We start from the raw sequence: 25,478 nt of genomic DNA, 5'->3' as shown, positions 1-25,478 counted from the left end.
GAGCCTGTCCAGAGGCCTGGGGATAAAGCCCCTCCACCCGCTCTAGGGACCCCCAGGACCAGCATCTGCCCCCAGCCAGATCTGGCCAGGGCCTCTCAGTCCCCAGAAAATCCAGGCAGGGGTCCTAGCAAGCCCAAAGCAGTTGCAAAGAGAAAACAGAAGAGAGAAATCTTCCCCATCATCCTCAAACCGATGGGTCAGGGGTGGGAAGTACCCCGGGGGCTGCCAATAGCTAGGCAAGTTTCTCCTCCTGACAGGCCCCTCTCCTATTGTAACACCCTCTGAGCCCCCAAGCACGGACATTTTGGGATTCCAGAACCTCAGTTGTTCCTTATCTGTACAATATGTACAGGGGACTCATCAGACCCAAGAAACGCACCATCTCTCCGAATAACATGAAATAAAACAGGAAATTCCAGAAGGTAACTTTACTCAGATAAAATGCAGATGGTAGCAGATAGAGGCCACAAGCTCATGGTACGCCATTCCAGAGGGCCCCTCACCCACAGAGGAGCCCCTGTAGGAAGGAGGCCCAGGCCCCATCCACACAGCAAGCCCTGGTGAGGGGCTCTGACACACCCCCACTCCAGCCTCTGGTCACGGACACAGCCCATAGTGGGCACAGCATCATGATGGAATGGACTCTGCAGGCCACGCGTGGCTCCTGGGAACCCCCCAGCCCCTCCCTTCTCCTCCCAGCCTTTCCAGCTGTCTTCCCACTAGGAGGGCTCGGAGTTCACAGCACAGAACGTCTTCCACAGCATGGAACGTCTTCCAAGAGCCCCTGCCTGTCTTTCTGTCTGGATGTAGGCAGGGGCCAGGGCTGGGGCAGGAGCCAAGGCAGGAACCAGAGATGGGGGTCAAGCCAGGAGTTCTAGTCTAAGCAGGACCTAGACTGCAGCTAAGACTAGGCTGGATTCTGTGCTAAGAAATGGCAAAGAAACCTCCGGGCAGAGGCTCCGGCCCAGCCTGCAGAGCACAGGACGCAGCAGGTGATTTCTGTGCCCAGCACACAAGCTCTGGCCTTATCACATTTTCCTCCACTGGCCCTAGAATGAGCAAAGAGCTTGGGCGGATAGCCTAAGCCTCAGCCAGGGAGCAGGATGGCCTCGAGAGAGCAGGTCAGCCCAGGAAGTGAGGGGTCTGCCCATGACCAGGTGGGGTGTGGCCACGGTAGCTGGAGATTGGCAGCACCCATCCGTTCTCCCATCTCCAGGGAACTTTCTTCCAGCTTGCCAGGTGTGACCCACTCCATCTCACCCAGACCCTCACAGCAGCGTGTCGGTGCGCTTGCTGCGCCACACCACCAGGCCAGCCATGGCGACAGTCAGAACGACGGGTATAATGATCAGCGGGATAAGAACCTCGTCTGGGGGGTCCTCCAAGTGAACCTTGTCCATGGTGCAGTTGGAGAAGAACTGCCTGTGGATGCCGGTGATGAAGCCCTGGGCCAGGGGGTTGGGCCAGTAGCAGCCCACGACGTTGGCCTCCATCTCGGTGCAGTTGGTGAAACTCTCATAGTACCTGCAAAAGCAGAGGGAGTGAAAGCCAGGCTCTCGCCATCCCCGCTCACACCTGACCTGACCTGAGACCAGGAAGATGGGTAGGGTGGTTTGGGTCCAGTCCCATTTGACCATGAGTTGCTGCCTTTGAGGCCATGAGCTCCCAGGATCCAGGGTCTCACCCCAGCTCCCCTGGACCTCCAAGCACTACCCAGTTCTGCCCATAGGACACACCAAGCAATGCTTCTCCAGGGTCAAAGGGTGCCTGGATCACGGCCGCTTGGACCTGCAAAGCCTTCATCATCCAGGATACCCTAAGAGCCCAAGAGGAGGGTCTCTCTGAGGCCAGGGGCAAGCCACCTCCTAATCAAGTCAGCCTGCCCTCATGTGCCAGGTGGTGGCCAAGTGGGAGTCACACCTGTGAGCCCCAGTCCCTGCCTCTTCATCTCTCGGAAGTTGCCTCCTTCGCCCCATCTAACAGGACATGTGGAGCCCCGTTCTGTCGGTCCGCCTGTCCATGAGATCAAAGATGGGAAGGGCACTCAGCAAACCACCCATGATGCTCCATGTCCACCCAGCACAGGCTCTAGACAGTCCTCATGCTGACCAAGGGCTATAGCCACAGAGACCCAGAGGTCAACTCAGCATAAAGGACTTCCCAGCCACCACCTGGTCCAATGGGCAGTCTGTGGAGGTGATGACCTCCCTGTCATTGGGGTCTGCAAGGCCTAGAGTGGCAGCCACTCATTCAGGATGTTCTAGAAGAAGTTAGATGAACTCCTGCCCAGATGTCAACCCCTCTGTCCAGGGCCAGCACTTCCCCATGCCTGTGCTGCATGAGGACAGATGCAGGAGTGTGAAGGGTCCTGCCTTGGCTTCCCCATGGGAAAGTAGCCCATCTCCTCCTTCCTGTGCTGTCCCAGGAGGGAGCCACTGATCCGGCCCATCAACAGGAAAGAGCTGCTTCCTGCATGGAACATTATCTGGGCGTAGATTTCCCAAAGCATCAGAAAGTGGTGGGAAATGGGGACTCTGACCCACTCCACCCAGGGTTCTCCTGGTCTCCCAACCCCATGCCCCAGGAAGGGTCTGGTGAGCCGAGGTACAGTTACTCAGACCAACTCCTGACTGATCCAAGGCTGGCTCTCAGCACCTTGGAATGTAGGTCAGACACACACCTGTGCCTTTCCAGGTAGTGTCGGCAGAGAACAGTCAGAGCAAAAGGAACAGCCTCGAATCCAAGTACAGAGCTGTTGGCTATCCTGGGCCTCAGGCACGATGCCGCCCCTAAGACATGCCTAGGCTTTAGAGGCACCTCAACAGCTAGGTCCATGGACAAACCCTCATCTCCCCTGACCTGCTTCTCCCACAGGGCCTCAGATTCAGTGGCCTGCTGTCCACCCCAACCCCCTGGCAGCAGATCCAGGAGCTGGGGAGCCGTCTAACAGCACCGTGCAACAGCCTTCACCTTCAGAAGTTCCCAGCATCTATGTGCATGATGAGAATCATATGCGGTAACCTCTGTGCCTCCGAAGTCATTCCACTGAACTGCTACCCAGGAATGCCACCCCCAACAACCATCCCCAGGCCTGAGATGAGCCAGACAGACCCTGGAGAAGACCCTCTGTGGACAGAGAGTCTACAGAGCAAGAGGAGTGATGTGCAGCCCCAGAACTGTCCCAAGAGGAGGTGAGGCAGGGCTGAAAGCCCTGCTGTTCCCAAACCCCACTCCCAGCCAAAGCTAGGCCACATGGAGAAGCCCACGGAGCAGAGGTAATCCCAGAAGACAGCATGGACAGTGGCTCCAGGCTCAGGTTGCAGAGCCAACATGACGGGGCCTCTCCAACTCCAGCTCAGCCACTCACCATCTTTGTGATATGGGCCATGTCATTTAACCTCCCTAGACCTCAGTTTCCTCATCTGTAAGTGGGTTTAATAACACTTATCCAATCAGGTGGTTGAGAGAACCAAATGAGTTGAGGTCCATGTGCCCCAGCAAGTGCCTGGCACAGAGCAGGTCATGAGGTGAGCCCACTCCCAGCTGTTAGGTTTGGGGCAGAGCTGAGCACAGCACCCATCTCTGTGGATCCACAAAATCTGCATGTTTGTCACACTTCTAGAGAAGCCCACACTCAGTGCGTCTCTAGAAAACTGGGAACTATTTATGATTTATTCATCCCCTGGATAATCTGGGGCCTCCCCACTCCTCCTTCAGTCCGGCTCCCGAAAGCACTCTCCCTAAAAAAGATGCACCACAGCCCAGGATGGGAAGGAGAGGAACCCAGCAGACTGGAAGCTGGACAAACCCCCCAGTCAGACTCCCTCTCCCCCGATCCACCTCTGGGGGGTTTGCCCACCTTGCTTTAGGTTTCACCACTTGAGTGTGTGTTCCCTGGCAACACAGTGTTGCATTTGGAAATCCCATAGCAATGCTCCTTAACTGGGTACAGAAGGAGCCCATTGCTGCTGTTAGAGGGAGGTTTCCAGGGGAGTACACACTTCGGTTGCCCCGAGGGGCAATGAGACCCTTCCCCAGGGAAGGCCACAGGCAGGCCATGGGCGAGTTTGGGGAATAGGGTCTTCCCAGCCATGACTCTGATGGGGCCGTCATGTGGACCAGTCCTATTGAGGGGAGCAAGCCACCTCTCCACTAAGCTCACCAAGGCCCACCCTGCTTCAGTGGGGACCAAAGCAGAATGAACATTCACGGGAAAGGGAGGGGTGTCCTTCGTTCTTGACTGAGCTGGGCTACAGGGCATGGGCAGGCAGTCGCCGTGTCAGATAAGCATCGGGTGCCCTCCACGTGGGCCAGGCCGCCTCCACCCAGTGCGTGCTGCCACGCTGGGGCACTGCCCTCCCTGGGGCTTCCCTCTCCTGCCTTGGCTCTGCTCCCCAAATCTCACAGCTTCCTTTGTCGTGGTTTGCTCCACATCTTGGTGCACAGCTGCCAGAGCTCGAGAAAGGTATGTGGGAATAAGATGCTGGAGATGCCACACGTCTGACAGTATTTTCGTTTCTCTCTATTTACTGTACAAATTGGCGGGAAATAGCACACTAGCCGAGAAATCACAGTCTGAAATTCTCAGGTCCTTGCATCCCACAGTCCTCGGTTTCCAGGGCTGCTGTAGGGAGCCTGAAGGCCTCTGATCCCCTCATCTCCAACCTGGAGCTCATTTTTTTCCTCCTTTTGGATAGGTGTAGAAGTTTTCCTTTGTTTCTGCAGCTCTGATATTCCAGGGTCCATGCGGGACTTTTTCCTCCCTCGTGTCAGCACTGGGCAAGCCCTCGCCGGCTGCAAGCTCATGCCCTCAGCCCCTGGCAAGGGCCCTTTATCCCTCCATTCTTCTGTTCTCTTTCTAGAATTCCTACTATCTTGATGTTACACCTGGACTGACCACTGACCTCCTAATCATCTTCTCTGTCTCTCCTATTCTGGGGAGATTTCCTCAACATCTCCCTTCCAACCTTTCTATTCCATTTCACTTCTATTGTGTCCTCCATTTCTAAGGCTCTTTCTTTGTTCTCATTCATCACATGAGAGACAGTTGTTTGCCCTCTGAAGACACCAGTCGTGACGTTTGGCATTTTCTTCTTGGTGCATGGCCCCCGGGGTTGCTTGTTTCCATCTCTCTGGTCTCTGTCCTTCAGGGTCAGAGCCTTAGATCAGATGTCCAGGGACGCTGCTTGGACACTTGTGACGGAGAGTAGGACTGAGAGCTGATGAGACACTGCAACCCTGCAGAAGAGCTTGTTCCCAGAGCTTCCAGAAGTTGGTGGGGGGTCACTGCTTCTAGGTCCTTTCTCTTGGCTGGTCTCACTCTTCAGAAAGGACAGCTCCAATCCTACCCTAGACCACCCTCCTGGACCCAGTGGCAAAAGACAATGCATGTCAGCCGCTTTCTCCAGCCTCCCTCTCTGGGACACCGTGACACGTTCTCAATTACACAGGGAGACCCAGAAACCCTGGTGTCACCAGCTCCAAGAATACACCTCCAGTGTCCAGCTGGGGTGGAAGAGGGCTCTGGACACCTCACTGCTTCTCAGCCACTCTTGCCACTCTCTTCGGAGCTGGTGCTGCCAGCCAGGTCTCAGGAGGCCTCTGCAGTGTCAACCTGGCTGTTCCCAGCTCCCCTTTCCCAGCATCAGGTCTGACTTCACCAAGGGCACTCAGTCAGTGGCTCTTGCCCACTCACTCACTGACTCCAAATGCCCATCGGGTTGCCTCCACTCCTGTCCTCCCAACCCAGGGCTGGACATCTCTATTTAGTCTCTTTACCAAGGCTTTAGCAGGTTACAGAGAGGAGCGAGACCAGAAGCTATGAAGCTATGACCTCCTCCTCCCTGACTCCACCCCCACCTGTGCCGGGTGCAGCCATTCCACGCCTGTGTCCAGGCTCACTGAGGACCAGGAGGAGCCTGCAAAACCCTTTCCTGAATCCCAGCACCTCTTCCCAGCAGACTCAGAATTCTGTTCCACTTGGTTCAGCAAGCAGTTCCCCCAGGCAGTGGGGCTGCAGATGTGACAGCCTCAAGGAGCCCCCATCTGCTGGGCCACCAGAATGGCCAGGGCCGGGGAGGCTTCCTGGGGCAGGGCCATGGTCAGTGTCTCTACAGAGGGCAGAGGCTGGGGTGCTAACATGCAAAAGCATGAGGCCAGCACAGTTTGAGTCTGGCAGCAGCCACCAGGGAGTGGCACAAGACTGCAAAGCCAGAAGTGGAGTGGGGTGGGGCAGAGGACTGTGAGGCCATGAGTGATTTCCAAGAAGGTAAGGAGATAAAAAACTTGGGAAGCTTCTAGAACAAGGGGCCCTCCCTTCACTATGGGGTGTTGTCCACAATTGCACCTGGTATAAACCATTGGAACCCAATTCCTCTAAGTCCTCTGACCACTAAGAACAGATCCAGCTGTGACTGGTACTGTAAGAAAAACACACATAACAATGTCCACCCAGCTCCGGCTGGAAGGAGAGGTGGAACACCCTCCAGACAAGGCATCCCCCAGGCCAGGGCACCCCCCCGGGGTAGGGTAGCACCAGCCCCAGGCCAGGTCACTCCCAAACTGGACACTCCCTGGGCAGGGCACCCTCCAGGCAGAGCACCCCCCAGACAGGGCACCCCCAGGCCAGGGAACCCCCGAACTGGACACTCCCAGGGCATGGCACTAATCTGGAACAGGAGGAAAAGCAGGCATGGGGAGGATTTCCAAATAACAGAGGAGAGGGAGAAGCAGAGACACAGTGTAGAATTGCTATAACATCAGAGTGAGGATGCGGAATGGGGGATAGGAAGCTGGGAATGCGCTGTGGGTATGGGAAGCACAAATGCCGTGGGCAGGGGTGGGGCACGGGTGGGGCCATGAGTGATGTGCCAGCGGGATGCGGGTGGGGTGGCCAGAGCCAAGAACCAAGGGCAGAGTGTGAATAGGGGTGTGGTTGGGGTCCTGGGCAAAGTGTGGGGCAGCACATGAAAGGGCTATGGGCAGCCTACAGTGGGTTGTAGGTGGGGCATGGGTGAGGCCTTGGGTAGAGTGCAGTCAGGCTGCAGTCAGACAGTGATTGGGCAGTGGGCAGCGCTGTGGTCAGAGCAAATCCCACACCCAGCAGTGGCACTCACACGATGAACTCGGACAGGTTGCACCACTTCCAGACGTCCACCTTGCCCATCATGTCTGCGAAAGCCTTCCCACACAGGGGCAGCCTCTCCAACAGGCCTGTCTCGTTGCAGCCGCCCGCTCTGGGACACCCACCTAGAGAGGGGACAGTCGTGAGAATTCCACTGCAGTTCACACTGGGGGTGCCAGGACAGGGGAGGCCCGAGGGGCCATAACTTGAGGACTCACTAACAACGCTCCATTTGCAAGTCTGAGACCTTTCCAGTGGGGTCCTCCACCCTCCACCCTGACCTACCTGTTAGTGCAGAAAGGAGGCTCCACACAGGGACCTGTCCCCAAGACAGGACAAGTCCACCTTTTCACTTTACCGCCTCACAGGCAGTGACACAGGGAGGGATCAGGCAGTGAGACCCTGGGCCAGACTCCTTGGGAGGTGGTGAGAGGGTCTCGGACGGATCAGGGCTGGCAAAGAGGCTCCAGTTCCAGCTTAGGAGTCCCAGGAGCCTGGGAACATCCTGGGGACCATCCCAATGCCTGCAGGGGCAGCAGAGGAGGGCTCCAGGCCAGTAGGGACCACTCTCTCCCGGTCAAAGCCCCCCTCTGATTCTGGGAAAGACGAGGGGCTGAGGCCACTGCAGGAACTCTTATTGCCAGCAATGGGAATGAGTCCTTTGGACTTTCTCAGGGTCTGACACAGGCTGCTTGTCCCAGGATTTCTCCACTGCCCTTCCCAACCTCTGCCCACCAAAACATCCCCTCCCCTTCCACCTCACGCCTTTGCTCCACACATTTCCCCATGGGGAACATCCTCCCTCCCACTGAGCAGCGCCCCCTGTCCTGCAGGGGCTGTCTCCATGGTCATCCCATTTCCAGATGACAGGACCTCCCTGCTCCTAAACTTCCCTCACCTGACCTCTGCTTTGGTGCTCATCATATACTCAAGAGAGAGCCCAGGCATATGTGTCTGGGGTGTGTGTGTGTGTGTGTGTGTGTGTGTGTGTGTGTGTGTTCGCGCGCGCATGCACAGCCCTGCTGTCTGTGTCTTGGTGTGTGTGCATGTGTGTGTGTAGGTACACAGCCCTGCCATCTATGTCTTAGTGTGTATGTGTATGTATACATGTGCATGTGTGTACACAGCCCTGTCATCTGTGTTCCGGCGGCCGGTGCTGGGCTAGAGGAAATACCATGAAGAAGCAGACAAGAAAATGGTTCCAGATTGACATGGGACAGACCTGGCTCACACCCACACTGCACTGGTTACCAGCTCAACCTCAGTTTCCCCATCTGCAAGATGAGGGATACAGGCCCCACCTCACAAGGAGGTTGAGCTGGCTAACTTAGGTCTGAAATGCTTAGTGCCACCATCCAGGAATGTATCATTCATTCATTCCCTCAATAAGTCTTGGCTCAATAATAGGGAAAGCAGTGGGCATTTCAGAGTCTGATCTTCTTCCGTGTGTGTGGCTCACCATGGGCACTGAGCAAGTGCTGAATAAGTCACTTTAATATGGAAATGGCATGTTTAGACAGGACCACCTTCTGGTGCAGTGACCTGCTCCACCAGACCACAGCACCCCAGACACTCCTCAAGAGGCCTAGCCTGCTTAATCCTAACATTAGGGAAGATCCTGGGAGCCCCTTGGTTGAACAAGGGCCTGACGCCAGCAAAAGGGAGTGGCTTGTCTGAGGCCAAAGGAAGGCTGGAGGGGTCCAGATCCCAGGGTTAAGGGAACTGGCATGCTCAGCCCACCCCCACCTGCAGCAGGACACCTGGAGCACATATGGAGGACAGGTGTTAACTGGAATCCCACAGAGGAGAACACAAAAGGACTTGCCAGCTGTTCAGGGTCATGGGTTCCCAGACTCAAGGCACCTTCTTCCCTTCGTGACTGCCCAAACCTATACCTCAGAATACAGGCTGACAGCACTGAGAAGGGCCCCTGGGGGTCACAACTGGTACAGTCGGATAGGGGACTCGCAGGTCCCAGAAGCCTGTGTAGGCACTCACATCTCCCCTTCTGTCCATGCAAGCTTCCCCAGGACCCAGGGCATCTTGAGGCCCCAGGGAACCCTGGGGATGGGAAGCACACAGACTATGGCTCAGTGGTCGGCCCGCTGCCGTGTGTAAGCAGATGGCAAGGACACAGGCTGGGTGAAGTCCCCACCACGACCCCTGGACATGGGGTCAGTGACTGGCTCTCCCAGAACAGGTCTTTCAGGGCCTTCTGGCCACTCTGCATGGTTTTCAGCACCTGGAATGTCCCTGACCTCCACGTTCACTTGTCTCATCAGCACAGCTGCAGGCCTGGCTTCTCTGAAAGGCCACATACCCCACTTAGGGCCCTGGCCCCTGAGTGAGCCTCTGGGGTGCTCACATCTCTTCATAGAAGGGCCATGTGCTCACGTGCTCATTCTGTACCTGTCCCATCCCTGCATGTAGCACAGGTCCCTCACATGGTCCCACAGGGTCTGCACATGGAGATGGTGGCTCAGTACCCACTATCAACCCAGTGAATTTTATCCAAAGATTAGCAAAACATGCTGGACCACCGCTATCATGTGTTGCAAACTATGTTGGATCCTTGGACAAGGGGAAAGGGAGAGGATCTGGTTCCTGTCTTCAGAGGACCTGCCATCTGGGGTCCAGGGGGCAAGAGGAAGACATAGGGATCTCAGTCCAACTAGGGGAGTGATTGAAGATACAGCACATAATAGATGGGGCAGAATCCAGGACAGAGTATCAGGAAGTCTTATCAAGATGCACAGGCCACATAGGGGCTGCGTATACAGGCAGCCACAGTCAGAAGGAGACCTGAGCTCCGATGTCAATGGCAGGAAGGGGGCATGACCAGGGCTGCATTAAGACCACTGAAGGGGATGGTGCAGTGGCAATCAGGGGCTAAAAAATGCACAAGCCCCATCGGGATCATCTAAGAGGACTTGAGCTGCCCGGGTAGCAGGAGGAGCATGGAGCAGGACCGGTCCAGGTGCTCAAAGCAACACGGCTTCAGCAGATACCAGTCAATGGCCCAGAGACGGGCCAAGAACAACAGCCAGTGAGGGGACAGTGGCCAGCCGTACACGTGAGGGCTTGCTGAGGCCAGGGGAGTCAGGAGGTCCCTGAGGACCCAGCCTGTACTTTCCCTGGCCCCTAAGCCCCTGTCACCTGTCCCAGGCATCACAGGAGCCCCCAAGGGCACTACAACACCCACTACACAGATGGAGAGGCTGATGCCTAGAAAGGTCTCCCAGGGTCACACAGCTCTAGGGTAGTCATCTGTGCATGCCAGCCTGCTGTCTTCACCCACAGCACCCAAGACCCTCCTGGCTCACTCCTCCAGCCAAAGCAAGGTGCTCCCCATCCTGTCTGCTCTCACTGGGCCTTGTCCACTTCCTCAGCTGGGAGTGCCCACTCCCATCTCCCTAGGAGGAAATCCACAGCTCCCACCAACACCCCCACCTCACCCCTCTCCTTGGCGGCTGGGCCCCACTGCGCCCCTGCTGTCGAGGCTCCACTATGTGCATCTCCCCTCCTCCCAGCTCAGGCCTGGTGTCAGGAGGTCCACAGCAGCATTTGTGCCATGAATGTGAGGACCCCAGGATGGTAGCGGTTGAAGCAGTGTGAGCTGTGGGCAAAGAAGCTGACAGTCCCCAAGGGAAAGCAGTTGCCCTGGACGATCAGCCCTGCTTCTTGCGGTCCTCCCCACACTATCAGAAGTGGCAGAAGCCTACAGAGGCTAGCTTTCCCCCAATGGGCAGTCAGCTCCATGCTGGAGTTTCCTCTGCTTCCCAAAGCCCATCAGGGCTCACTGGGCACTAGGAAACTTGGGGGTAAAAACCACTGCCCACCACCTCCTGCTCAGCTGTCCACAGACACAGCTGGGACCTCACAGGGACAAGCCCACTTGGTCCCCCCAGCCACCTCAGGGCATGTGTCCTTCCTTCCATAAAAGCGATGTTAGAGAGGCCACACCTTCACCCAAAATCCCACAGTTTGTTAGTGACAGCCTGGACAATAGCCCAGGGTCCTGACACCCAGGCACCACCCACAGCTTCTGATGGACACCGCTTGCGGCGGTTTTTGTAAAAGCCTTATACAAGCCTCACTATATCCTTGTAGAGAAGATAAGCAGACACACGTCCATGTCCAGTCATATGGCAGATGTCTGGACAAACTTTCTACTGAAAACAACTGAAAGACTGGATAAAGTATAAACAATACATTCATAAAATCATCAAGGAGCTGACAAGATGGCAAGAAATCATCAAGCTAAAGACTAGATGGAGCAGGAACCCAGAGGGCCATGCATTTGTTGCCCTGGAGGCATCTTCCCAGCCAGGAAAACTGGGGGTGGATAAAGGCCAAGATGAGCAGTCCAATGAAAGGCCCCATAAACTGACATTCAGAGGCAGGTGAACCAGAAATAACTCTTCACCCTCGGCCAACTAGGAGGAATGGGACCTGGCACTGAGCAGGGAGGGTGACCCCTCTCTGAGAGGTCATAAGCACAGGCTGACCTTCTTGTGGATTCACAGCCCAAATTCACATGACCCGGATGGACCCAGGGAAACCCCAAGTTTAAACTGATCACCATGGACTGGCCCCCGCAGAAGCAAATAAGCCCAAACCCTCTCTAGAGGGGGGCACCCTCATTGCAGCCCTCAGATAGCTGCCATCATTAACTTTCCAAGGAAAATGAGCAGCTCACAATCGAAAATCAACTAAGTATAACCTCGATAGAAAGACCCAACAAGGTGAAACCCTGTCTCTACTAAAAATACAAAAATTAGCCAGACGAGGAGGCATGCATCTGTGGTCCCAGCTACTCGGGAAGCTGAGGTATGAGAATCGCTTGAACCAAGGAGGCAGAGGTTGCAGTGAGCCAAGATTGTGCCACTGCACTCTAGCCTGGGTGACAGAGTGAGACTCTGTCGAAAGAAAAGAAAAGAAACTCAACAAGCGGATACAGCCTTCTGGGATAGTGGTATGAGAAGCTCATCCTAAGGGCACACATCAAATGAAGAAGGTTATTCAAGAAAATCTACCACATCTCAGGAAGAATAGTGAGAATCTGTGATATTTGAGCTACAACCTGCTCCCACTCCACACGCCAGCTCTGGTTGTAGAGCCTGTACACCAGTGGGTGCAACCACAAGTGGAGGTTCTCTCTACCCCAGCTCCCAGTCCTGGGCTACAATTTCACCCTGGTACAAGCAGGCATATCCCTCCCAGCTCCATGTTGTAGGAGGTCTCTTCATTCTGGGCAGACAAGGCCTAGAGGACTGAGGTTCCCTGCCCGCCCAGTCCCCACTTCTAAGGTGGAGGTTCTGTGCCAGGCATGGCAGGCCAAGAGTACTGGGACCCCAAACCCCCCACCCCAGCTCACTGGTAGGGTGGAGGCTCCACACTGGGAGGAGCAAGCCAAAATCAGGAACTACAGTCTCCCTCACGGGTGCCTGCTTGTGGGGCAGAGATGTCATTATGGTAGAAGCAGGCCATTGTCCTATCCCCAAATCCAATACAGTTCCAGGTCTTGCCCAGGGGAAGAGGCAGGCTGTAAGGAGAGAGAGATGATGTTTCCTCAGCTCTTGCAGAAGGGATTGACTATATTTGGAACAGAGCAGAAGTCCATGCCTGAGGGTGTTGTCAAAAACAATGGAGGCAGGCGTGGCAAGCCTCCCACACCTGTAATCCCATCACTTTGGGAGGCTGAGGTGGAAGGATTGCTCAAACCCAGGAGTTTGAGGCTACAGTGAGCCATGATCATGCCACTGCACTACAGCCTGGGTGACAGAGCAAGACCTTGTCTTGAAAAATAATAATAATAAATAAAATAATTTTTTATTGGACTAAAATAATTTTTTAAAAAAGAAAAAAAAATCAAAAAAGACATGAGACTTTGTTAAAGCCTGAATAGATTTTAAAGGATTATATAATCTTCTCTGACCACAGTGGAATAAAATTAGAAATCAAAGACAAGGCTGGGTGTGGTGGCTCATGCCTGTAATCCCAGTACTTTGGGATTACCTGAGATCCAGAGTTCGAGACCAACCTGGACAACATGGCGAAACCCCATCTCTACTAAAAATACAAAGATTAGCCAGGCACAGTGGTGCACGCCTGTAGTCCTAGCTACTCAGGAGGCTCAGGCAGGAGAATCGCTTGAACCTGGGAGGCAGAGGTTGCGGTGAGCCGAGATCACACCATTGTACTCCAGCCTGGGCAACACAGTGAAACTTCTCAAAAAAAAAAAAAGAAAGAAAGAAGGAGATCAAAGACGGAAAGAATTTGGGGAAATTCACAAATATGTAGAAAATAAACAACATTCCTAAATAACCAATGAGCCAAAGAAGATTTTACAAGGAAAATTAGATATGGTTTTGAGAGGAATAAAAATAAAAGACACAACATACCAAAACTTAGAGGGATGCAGCTAAAACAGTACTTAGAGAAAAATGTTTAGTTGTAAAAACTTATACTTAAAAAAAAAAAAAAGGCTGGACATGGTGACTCACTCTTATAATCCCACGTGGAATGGCTTGTGGCTGGGAGTTCCTGACCAGCCTGGGCACCATAGCGAAACCTTCATCTCTACAAAATAAAATTTTTTTAATTAGCCAGGGTATAGTGGCACACCTGCAGTCCCAGCCAAATGGGAGACTGAGGTGGGAAGATCACCTGAGCCTAAGAGTTTGAGGCTGAAATGAGCCATGATCGCACCATTGCACTCCAGCCTAGGTGACAGAGCAAGACTCTGTTTCTAAAAATAAATAAATAAACAAACAAATAAATAAATAAGGCCAGGCGCAGCGGCTCACACCTGTAATCACAGCACTTTGGGAGGCCGAGGTGGGCAGATCATGAGGTCAGGAGATCGAGATCATCCTGGTTAACACGGTGAAACTCCGTCTCTAATAAAAATACAAAAAATTAGCCAGGCGTGGTGGCATGCACCTGTAGTCCTAGCTACTCAAGAGGCTGAGGCAGGAGAATCACTTGAACCTGGGAGGCAGAGGTTGCAGTGAACAGAGATCATGCCATTGCATTCCAGCCTGGGCAACAGAGCAAGACTCCATCTCAAAAATAAATATATAAAAAATAAAATAAAATAAATAAAAAGAAGAAAGAAGAAAGATCTCAAATCAATTACTTAGCCTTCCACCCTAAGGCACCAGACAAAGAAGATCAAACTAAGCTTAAAGATGGCAGAAGAAAGGAAGAAATTAAGATTAGAGGAGAAATTAATGAACTACAAAATAGAAAAAAATCAACAAAACCAAAAGCTCATTCAAAAAAAAAAGCTTTTAAAAGATCAACAAATTGACAAACCTTTAGCTAGACTCACCGGGAATAAAAGAGAGAGACTCAAATTACTAAATCAGGGATGAAAGAGGGGACATCACTACATCACTACCTGTGTTAGAGAAATAAAAAAAATTATATGCAAATACTATGAACTGCTATATGCCAACAAATTAGATAATGTCAATGAAATGGACAAATTCTTAGTAAGAATTTGTTCTTACTAGGATTTTTTATGGAATGAATTGTGCTTCCCCTAAAAAAGGTACGTTGAAGTCCTAACCCCTAGTATACCTGAGATTCTGACCTTACTTGGAAATAGGGTCTCTATAGAGGTAATCAAGTCAAAGCTAGGTCATTTGGGTAGACCTATTCCAACATGACTGGTATATTCTTATAAAAAGGAGAAATATGGACACAGAGAAAGACACACAGAGAAAGAAGATGATGTGAAGACACTCAGGGAGAAGACAACAGTGTGAAGATGGAGGCAGAGATGGGAGTGATGCTACTACAAGCCAAGGAACACCTGGGGCCACCAGACGTTTGGGAAAGGCTGGGAAAGAGTGCCCAACACCTGGGTTCTTCTGGCCTCCAAAATGGGTTTTAAGTCACCCAGATTACGGTAATTTGTTATGACAACCTAGGACACTATTAAAGACATAAACTACTGAAATTGGTTCAAGCAGACATCAAAAATCTGAACAGGTCTATAATAAGTAAAGAGATTGAATTCTTAACTTTAAAATTTCTCCCAAAGATAATCCCAGGTATAGATGGCTTCCCTGGCAAATTCTACCAAACATTGAAAGAAGAATTAGCAGAAATGATTTCTGTTACAAACTCTTCCAGAAAATAGAACAAGCAGCACTTCCCCATCTTCCAGCTCATTCTCTGAAGCCAGTATAATCTTGACGGCAAAACCAAAGACATCATAGGCCAATATTGCTTCTGAATATAGATGTAAAAACCTTCAATACTAGCAAACTTAATCCAGCAACATATAAAAAGGATTATACACCATGACCAAGAAGGTTTTATCTCAGGAATGCAAGGGTGGTTCAACATAAGAAAGTCAATTCATGTAATACATCACATTAATAGAATGAAGGGGGAAAACCACATGATAATCTCAATTGATGCAGAAAAAGCATTTGACAAAATCCAATGTCCTTTCGTGATTAAAAAACATTCAATATATTAGGAATGGAATGGAACGGAATTTCCTCAACGTGATAATGACCATATATGAAATGCCCAGAGTTAACATAACCAATGATGAAAGACAAAGCTATCCTTCAAGATCAGGAACAAAACAAGGATGCCTGGTTTCACCACTTCTATTCAACATAAGTACTGGAAGTTCTAGCCAGAGCAATTAAACAAGAAGAGAAATAAAAGGCACCCAAGTTAGACAGGAAGAAGTAAAACTATCTCTATTCACAGATGACATGATTTTAGATGTAGAAAATCTAAAAGAATCAACATACAGACACACAGAGAGACTGTTAACAGGTAATAAACTAACTCAGCAAAGTTGCAGGGTACAAAATTAACACACAAAAATAAGTTGTATTTCTGTGCACTAGCAATGAATAATCCAAAAAGGAAACAAAGAAAACAATTCTAATTTCGATACAATCAAAAATAGTAAAATTCTTAGTAACAAGCACAACTAAAAAGGACAAAACTTGCACTCTGAAAAGTATAAAACATTGTTGAAAGAATTTTTTTTTTTTTTTGAAACAGAGTCTCACTCTGTCACCCAAGCTGGAGTGCAGTGGCGCCATCTCGGCTTACTGCAACCTCTGCCTCCCAAGTTCAAGGGATTCGCATGCCTCACTCAGCCTCCCAAGTAGTTGGGATTACAGGTGCCCGCCACCATGCCCAGATAATTTTTTGTATTTTTAGTAGAGATGGGGTTTCACCATGTAGGCCAGGCTAGTCTCCAACTCCTGACCTAAGGTGATCCACCCACCTCGGCCTCCCAAAGTGCTAGGATTACAGGCATGAGCCACCATGCCAGGCCTGTTGAAAGAAATTTTAAAAGATCTACATAAATAGGAAGACATCCTATGTTAACACATTGGAACACTTAATTGTTAAGATGTCAGTACTACCTAAAGTGATATACAAACTCAATGCAATCCCTATCAAAATCACAGCTGGCCCATTGCAGTAATTGATGAGCTGATCCTAAAGTTTCTATGGAAAAGCAAGGGACACAAATTAGCCAAAACAATCATGAAAAAGAACAAAGTTGGCCAGGTGCAGTGGCTCAAACCTGTAATCCCAGCACTTTGAGAGGCTGAGGCGGGTGGATCACCTGAGGTCAGGAGTTCGAGACCAGCCTGACCAACATGGAGAAACCCCATCTCTACTAAAAATACAAAATTAGTCGGGCATGGTGGCGCATGCCTGTAATCCCAGCTACTTGGGAGGCTAAGGCAGGAGAATTGCTTGAACCCGGGAGACGGAAGTTGCGGTGAGCCGAGATCACGCCATTGCACTCCAGCCTGGGCAACAAGAGTGAAACTCCGTCTCAAAAAAAACAAAGAACAAAGTTGTAGGACTCACACATCCCAATCTTACAACTTACAACATGGCAACAGTAATCAAGATAGCATGGTACTGGCATAAGGTTAGATAAATAGACCAATGGGATAGAATTCAGAATCCAGGAATACACCCTCACACTTATGATAAATTGATTTTCTACAAAGGTACCAAGACAATTCACCAGGAAAAGAATACTCTTTTCAACAAATTGTACTAGGACAACTGGATATACACTTGCAAAAGAATAAAGTCGGACCCTTCTCACCTCAACACGAAAATTAACTCAAAATGGATCACAGACCTACGTGTAGAGCTAAATTATAAAACTCTTAGACTACCCAGCTATTCGGGAGGCTGAGGCACAAGAATCACTTGAACCTGGGAGGTGGAGGTTGCAGTGAGCTGAGATTGTGCCACTGCACTCCAGTCTGGGCAACAAAGCAAGCCTCTGTCTCAAAAAATAAATAAATAAAACTTCTAGAAAAACACAGGAGAAAATCTTTGTGCCCTTGTGTGAGAAAAAGTCTTCTTATACATGACACCAAAAGCCCAAGAAACAAAAGAAAAATAGATAAATTAGACATATCAAATTTTAAAACTTCTGTACTTCAAAGGATAGCATCAAGAGAGTGAAAAGACAACCCACAGAATGAAAGAAAATATATGCAAGTTGTATATCTGACAAAAGACTTGTATCCAGGTTGCATAAAGAATTCTTACAACTCCATAATAAAGGGAAAAATAAACCAATTAAAAATGGGCAAAGGATATGAATAGTCATTTCTACAAAAATATATACAAATGATCAATAAGCACATGAAAAGACAATCAACATCATTAACCATCAGGGAAATGCAAATCAAACCACAGTCAGATACCACTCACACCCACCAGAACGGCCGTCATCATAAAGGCAGTCAGACTGTGATAGCACACACTTGTAACCCCAGCCACTTGGGAGGTTGAAGTGGGAGGATGGCTTGAGGAGTTTGGGGTTGCAATGAGCTATGATTGCACCACTGCACTCCAGACTGGGCAACAGAATGAGACCCTGTATCAAAAAAAAAAAAAAAGTGTTAGTAAGGACATGCAGAAATTGGAATCTTTATATACTACTGCTGATTGGAATGTGAAATGAAGCAGCCACGTTGGAAACTAGTCTAGCAGTTCTCAAAATGTTAAACATAGAGTTACCATATGACTACACAGTTCCACTCCTAAATTTATACCACACATGTTCGCACAAAAATTTTTACATGAAGGTTCATAACGGCATTATTCATAATAACCAAAAGACGAAACAATGTCCATCAGCTGATGAATGGCTAGAATGTGCCATACCCATGGGATACAATATTATTTGTATGTAAAAGAGTGAAGTGCTAATACATACCACAATATGAATGAACCTTAAAAACATTCTACTGTGAGAGAAGCCAGTCACAAAACCTCACATATTATATGATGCCATTTACACTAAATGTGCAGAATAAGCAAATCTAGAGACCGAGACAGAAAACATATCAGTGATTCCTTAAGGCTAAGGGAGTTGGAGGAAATAGGGAGTGACTGCTAATGGGTAGGGGTTTATTTCTGTGGTGACAACAACGTTCTATAGTTGATTATAGTGATAGTTGCAAAATTCTAGGAATGTACTAAAAAATATTGATGTATACTTTAAATGGGTGAATTGTGGGGCATGTGAATTATATCTCAATAATGCTGGCTTTTTAAGGCATAATAAAAACTTTTTCAAACATACAAAAGGTGAAAGGAAATATCACCCACACACCCAAACTACAAGTAATGTTTAGGATGTCATTCAGGGACAAGGAAAGCCTATCGGAAGCCAATACGGACCTATGCAAAGGAATGGAGGACATCAGAAATTTTCACTATGTAAGTAAATATATAGAATTTTTCTCAATGTTTAAATTCTGTAAAAGATAATAATCATGTATTGTGAGATTTATAACTTTGGTTTAAGTAAAATGTATGACAGCAATGGCACAAAGTTCAGGTGGGGAGAAATGGCAGGTTCTTAGGCTATCAGTGTAATGTCACCTGAAGATAGACTGATAAGTTAAAGATGTATACCATAAACCCTGAACCAACCACTGGAGTAACAACAACAACAAAAAATTACATCCAATTAGCAAGGATGGAAGAGGAGGAGACGGGCAAGAGGAAGAAGAAATGGAGTAATAATAATAAACACTAAGTCCAAAAGAAGGCAGAAAAGGAGAAAAGGAAGGAAAAGAATTGATGGTACAATGGTAAATTTAAATTTAACCACATCAATAATCAGACTGAAAGTAAATGGTCTAAGCACTTCAACTAAGAAGCAAAGATTGCCAAATAAGAACAAACAGTAAGGCCCAACAGTAGGCTGCCAACAAGAATCCAACTTTAAATGAAAAGACTCAAATATGTTCAAAATAAAAGAGTGGAAAAGACACGTCTTGCTACCACTAATCAAAAGAAAGATGGAGTGGCTATATTAATATCAGACAAAGTATGTTTGGAAGCAAAAAATATTACAAAAGAGGGTCTTTTCAATACAATAAAGGGTTCGATTCATCAAGATGACATAGCAATCCTAAACATTTATGCACCTAATAACAGCATCAAAACACACAAGGCAAAAACAGAACTACAAGAAGAAAATGACAAATCCACAATTTCACAATTCCAATTGGAGAATTCTTCTTTTTTCATTTGAGACAAGGTCTCACTCTGTCACCGCCTCCTGAGTAGCTGGGACCACAGGCATGTGCCACCACACTCAGCTAATTTTTTTGTTGTTGTTATTTGTAGAGACAAGATCTCATATCACCCAGGCTAGGCTCCAGCAGTCCCTTGCCTTGGCCTCCCAAAGTGCTGGAATTACAGGCATGAGCCACCGCACCCAGCAGATAGTTGGAGAATACTCCTCTCTCAATAATTTACAGAACAAGTAGATAAAAATCAGGAAGCTATTAGAAAACATGAGCAGCAGAGGAACAGAGGTGTCCAGGGCACGGGCAGGAGCACAGTGGAGCTGGGTATACTGTGTGTGGAGGGGCGGGGTACACACCTTTGTGGGTGTAAAGGAAAGAAGTGACTTTGGAAAGGTAGACCTAGAGCAAGGTTGGAGCAGGATGTACAGGTCTTCAGAGTTTATTTAAAGTCTAATAGAAAGGCAGAAGTGGGTTTTCAGTCACAGTACTCTCCCACTTAACCCAAATAGGCCTTCTGAGGCTTCACATCATGGAATCCCGGGCAAGCACCAGCCAGCACTGAAGGTGGTGTCCCTTCAAGAGTAGCCTGTACCATCTCTGCAGGAAGGGAGGCCTATGTCCTTCTGAAGCTTGACCATGGCACCCTCCAGATGCCCCACAGGTACATCTGCCAGAAGGCAGAGACCTCATCCCATTTAGTTTCTGATTTGCTGTGTAACTCCAAACCAGGCCCTTCACCTTTCTGGACCTTTGTCTCCCCATTTGTAAAAAAGAGTGATTCTGATTCTGTGTGTTTTCATGATGCACCTACAAAATCTCTGTCAAGGTTAGTCTCCATCGTGCCCCAACTGCCTATTCCCACCACTGCTGACCCCAGCCTCCAGCTTGTCCCACCCGTGAGCTGCTGCTCCAGGACCCTCTGGCTGCTGGCAGCACCTGCCCCTCCTCCTCCACAATCAGACTGTCCCCCATCACCACAGCCTCCTTCCTGGACACTAGCAGCTCTCATTTCCGTGGGTCCCAAGCTGTTGACCCCAGGTTCTCTTGCAGCACAGCTCTAGACTCTGAAGTGCTTTGAAGGAATCAATGAGTAATAAGAGACTCAAAAGTGAAACCATTCTTCTATGAGGCTGGTGGGGACCACCATTCATGAACCCACCGAGAAAGCCCTGAGGCTTGGGGGCTCTATCCCTAGTTCCTCTGAGCACTGTCATCTTTCAGGACAGCCACCAGAGATAGGACAGACCCAGCAGAGTCGACTGCACAATAGGCTCACCCAGGCCACAGCCCAGGCCTACTGCATGGGAGCCTCTGGAGTGTGAAACCAAGAATTCATGTTTGTTAAAACCCCCAAGTGATTCTGATGTAGGGTCAGGTCTGGGATTGAGAGATGGAAAGCAATGTGTCTCCACTCGGATGTGCAGACCATCACCTGAAGACCTCAAGCAATGTAGATTCCAGTCCAGCAGGCTTGGAGGACAAAGCACTCATCTCTGCAAACCCCTTCTGCAGGTCCGAGGACCACACTCCAAGGAGTAAGGGCACGGGGGATGGAAGAGCAGCAAGCAGGAGCCAGGAGGCTCTAGGTGCTCACCTTGGCTCTGCCCCTGACCCTGACACTCACTCACTTGCCCCCCTGAGCCTCAATGTCCCCATTCAGAAATGGAACCAGTGGCACCTACCTGGCAGACCCTTGCCACATTTCTCTTTCCCTTCAGCCTGGCTCTCCACCTCCCTCAGTATTGACCAGTGCTCCCTGAATGCCCTGTTCTAAGTGTGGCCCAACCCACCAAGCCCTACAACAACCAGACAGGGCAGGTACTTAAAAGACTGAAACTCTGTGGCAGGGTGGGTCAGCTGCCTGCTCAATGAGACACGGCAGGGGAGTCAAGGTTCAAAGCCAGGGCACCTGCCCACAGAGCTGTCTCCAGGTGGCATGTCACCATTGCCTCAGACTGACACCCTCACTCCAATTCCCACCCTTGGTCTGCCAAGCAGGGCTTCATCCAAGGCTTACCTCCTTGCCCTGAGGGCTCCTGGCTGGAGTGGCCACACTTAGCCCTGGCCCCCAACCCCCACCTTCCTTTCCTTCTCTCCCAGTGGGCATTTCCAAGCCCCATGCCAAGCCTGGGCTCTGCATTAGATTCTGGAGTACAGGTCGGCATTGATCCTGGGAAGGGCCTGAAAAACATCATGCCTTCTTCATCACCTCCCTCAGTTTAGAGATGGGGCGATTGAGGCCCAAAAGAAAGCAACTTTCCCAAGGCCTCCCTCTGCCACCCTGCTCAACTGCACCTGCCTGCAGGTGAAAAGACAGCCCTGGCATAAGTGACCAAGGGATGCAAGCCCCAGGGACCATGTGGAGCCAGACGAGAACTAAGGCCTGTGCACCTCCACCCTAAAGCTGCCCCTGCCTTGGACTCTGAAGGTTCGCCTAGCTGCTCTCCACATCCAGCTCCTGTCCTCATCCCTGGGCCTGGCGTCATTCCCTAACAGATTCTCTCAGAACCCTTGGGTGGGTCTCCTGAGCTCGGCCCACCATCCCAGTGGGCATGAGCCAGGCTAGCCCCACCCTGTCCCTCCTGGCCAGTGCCCACACCTGCAGCCTGGCCCACCTGGACCCCTAGGTCTGAATCTGAACCCCTAGATCTGGACCCCTTGGCCTGGTCCCCCCTCAGCGTGCTCTGATTGTCACCTATCAGACCGAGACCCAGCCCAATTCTTCTTCCTCCTCCGCCTCCCCCTCCTTCCTCTTCTTCCTTTCTTCCTCCTTCCCCTGTCCCTCTTTACCCTCCTCTACATCCCCTGTTTCCTCTCCTCTCCTTCCTTCCTCCTCATCCTGCAAGTTAGAACGAATCTGAACCACTGCCTTCTCCCCCCGAGCCCATTCCTAGGAGGTATTTGCTGCAGCCAGCCCAAGTCGTGGCTGTTCCTACAGCCCACTTCCCTACACAGGGCCTGCGTCTGCCGCATTTTCACATTAACCATGATGCTCTGAAACACAGTTCTGGGACAAGGTCCTGGTAAGTATCCATTACCCTCAGGCAACTATTATTCTCCCTGAGCCCCTGATCTCCCCCACTGAGCCAGGCAAAGATAGCATCAATTCCACACCACCCCCAGTGCCAGGGCATTGCCCAGCCCCTCCCCCAGGACTCTACAAACACCCACCCAGGGGACACAGCTATCTAAAGAGAAGGAGGGGTCCCTGACAACATGCCCCTCCCTGAATCTCTGCATGCCCCAAATCTCTGCATACCCCAGAACCTCCACAATGCCCCATCGCAAGGACCTGGCCTGGGCAGATTGTAAATGTGCCTTTGAGGACCACATGCCATCCTCAGGCAGGTGTTCTGAGATAACTTCCCTGCCCATGGAGGTGCTATGAGGATGCCTGTGACAGCACCAGCCCTGGGCCTGCACAAGGCAGGCACCCTGAGAAACCAAGTGTCCTCCCAGGAAGCTCATTTCTAGTGCACATGAGGCTTGAGGGGCTCCCAGCAAAACCTGACAACCCACCCAATGTTAGAACAATGGTGTAAAGACAGATTCCTGGCAACACCACAAAAGAGGGTCATTGCCAATCAAGCTACTGGCTGCATTAGTAAAGGTCGCAGGAACTGAATCAAAATAGAAATCCATTTTGGTTGGTTTCATCGGGAAACAAAGAACATGCCGGCCTGTGTTTCTTTTGTCTCAGGGACTTCCAGACGCCGAGAGATGATAAACAGCCAAACAGATGCACTTCCGCGAGAAAGGGCTTTTGTGGCTAGTCATTTGGAAATGAAACACAGGCGCTCTCCCCATCCTTGACAGAAAGAGCATCGATCAGACTGGCAAGTGGCTACCATGGGCCATGGTCAGTCGACCTTGGGAGGCTGTGGATTCTGGGTGCCTCTGCCCCTGTTCTCTGTGGTTGGGCAACTTCCTCTCAACCCTCCAGACTTCTGTTTCCTTATGAAGAGTAGGTAAGAGCATGGAGGTCAGATAACCTCCAAGGAACCTCCAGTGCCAAAAATCTATGGGCCTCTTCTTGGCCAATCACCACCATCAAGTCTTTTTTTTTTTTTTTTTTTTGACAGAATCTCGCTTTGTCACCAGACTGGAGTGCAATGGCACGATCTCGGCTCACTGCAATCTCCGCCTCCCAGGTTCAAGCGATTCCCCTGTCTCAGCCTCCCGAGTAGCTGAGACTACAAGGATGCACCACCATACCCAGCTAATTTTTTGTATTTTTAGTAGAGACAGGGTTTCACCATGTTGGCCAGGATGGTCTCAAACTCCTGACCTCGTGATCTGCTCGGCCTCCAAAGTGCTGGGATTATAGGCGTGAGCCACTGCCCCCAGGCCCGCCACCTCCAAGTCTTTGATTCACCAGAGTTACTGCAATCCAGCCACAGCCCTTGGGCCCACTTGATTCAGCAAAATCAATGTGACCACAGGTAACATGGTAGCAGGACATCATTTAGTGATAAAAATGGTGGTACCATGTTCACATGCTTGCACACACAGGCACACACACTATGGACGCTCCATCTTTGGGTGCTGTGAGTGAGCCTCATGAGGCCCAGTGCAGTCACTGGTGGGTGCCTTCCTACACCTCCCCTTGTTGAAGCATGAATCCTTCCAACTCACAAGCCCATGCCCAACACAAGACGATAGGGACTAAACTGAATGGAATCAGACTGATGCTCTCAGCAGCCCTTTGCAGGTTGCTATGATTACATCTACATTGCAGCTGGGAAACTGAGGCCAGGGAGTGCTTTGTAATCTTGGGATCACGATCGGGATTTTCACCCAGACCAGAAGAGTCCAGTCAAGGGCTGGACTACTGGCTGCATTAGTAAAGGTCGCACGAACTGAATCAAAATAGAAAACAGCAAAGCACCCTGCTGAGTAGACAACTGCTAGACTTCGCATCCCCACAGCCCTGCGCAGCATCAAATGCTTTCTGGAAAAAGGTTTGGAATTCTCAAAGAAGCCCCAGAGGCCAGCACCCTCCCTGCTGGTCCCCCTGAGCCAGGTCCTCACTCAAGAGGAACCCACCCAGCTCCTTCCTTCCAGACACAGCAGCATCCAGGGCAGATGTGGGCTCCAGTCCCACCTCTGACACATCAGCCTGGGACCATGAGCAAGTTTTACCTCTCTCTGAATCTCACTCTGGCCAGGCAAACACTGGGAGGGTCTGCTGAGAAGCCGGGCCTGGTCCCCTTTCTGGCCAGGGAGCATGAACCCATGTCCCATTGGAGGGGGACAGCCAGACCTGGTCCGCCTCCTCTCTCGCCCACCCTGAGGCGACCCCAGAACTGGGGAGTGGGGGGATATTACAACTAGGAGGAGCGGGGGCTTGCCGGACCCCACCGGCAGAAGAGCCCGGAGGGGACCCTGTGCCTCCCTTGCCCGCCAGAGTTCTTCGCCTTCAGCTTCTCCCGGATGAACCCTCCCGCAGAGCCTGGGGACCCCGCCAGGGTCACTGTGCGCCCCTCCCGAGCTCAGGGGGAAAGGAAAGACCGCGGCGCAGGTGCGGGAAGGCGCGGGTTCACGCGGGTCCCATGAACTCCGGGGAGTGGGGGCGCCTCCGGTGCGGGCCGACGCCCCCTTACCGCAGAGCAGCAGCAGCAGCGGGAGAAGTTGCGGGCGCCGCCGCGCTCCAGTCTCCATGGCTGGCCGGCCGCGGCTGGGTCACGCTTGGTCCGGCTCGGGTGCAACCGGGGACGCCCGGATGGGGTTGGGGTGGGGCGGGGCCTCAGGGAGTCCGCCCCCAGGCCGCGCCCCCCAGACCA

The 25,478-nt window shown here is 50.8% G+C and overlaps 1 protein-coding gene across 1 annotated transcript; it reads right to left on the bottom strand.

Moving 5' to 3' along the window:
- Positions 1-413: 413 nt before the first annotated feature.
- RAMP3 (receptor activity modifying protein 3) lies at positions 414-25,432 on the bottom strand. The gene is made up of 3 exons (XM_010374594.2): positions 25,299-25,432; positions 7,116-7,248; positions 414-1,524 (listed from the first exon to the last, which is right to left on the bottom strand). The coding sequence occupies exons 1-3, from the start codon at positions 25,354-25,356 to the stop codon at positions 1,269-1,271; spliced, it is 447 nt and encodes a 148-aa protein (XP_010372896.1). The 5' UTR covers positions 25,357-25,432; the 3' UTR covers positions 414-1,268.
- Positions 25,433-25,478: the final 46 nt, after the last annotated feature.

This window comes from Rhinopithecus roxellana, chromosome 6, assembly GCF_007565055.1.
Source record: "Rhinopithecus roxellana isolate Shanxi Qingling chromosome 6, ASM756505v1, whole genome shotgun sequence".
Classification (NCBI taxonomy): domain Eukaryota; kingdom Metazoa; phylum Chordata; class Mammalia; order Primates; family Cercopithecidae; genus Rhinopithecus; species Rhinopithecus roxellana.
Note: the sequence above shows the minus strand (reverse complement) of the source record. Positions and strands in the feature narration are given on the sequence as shown.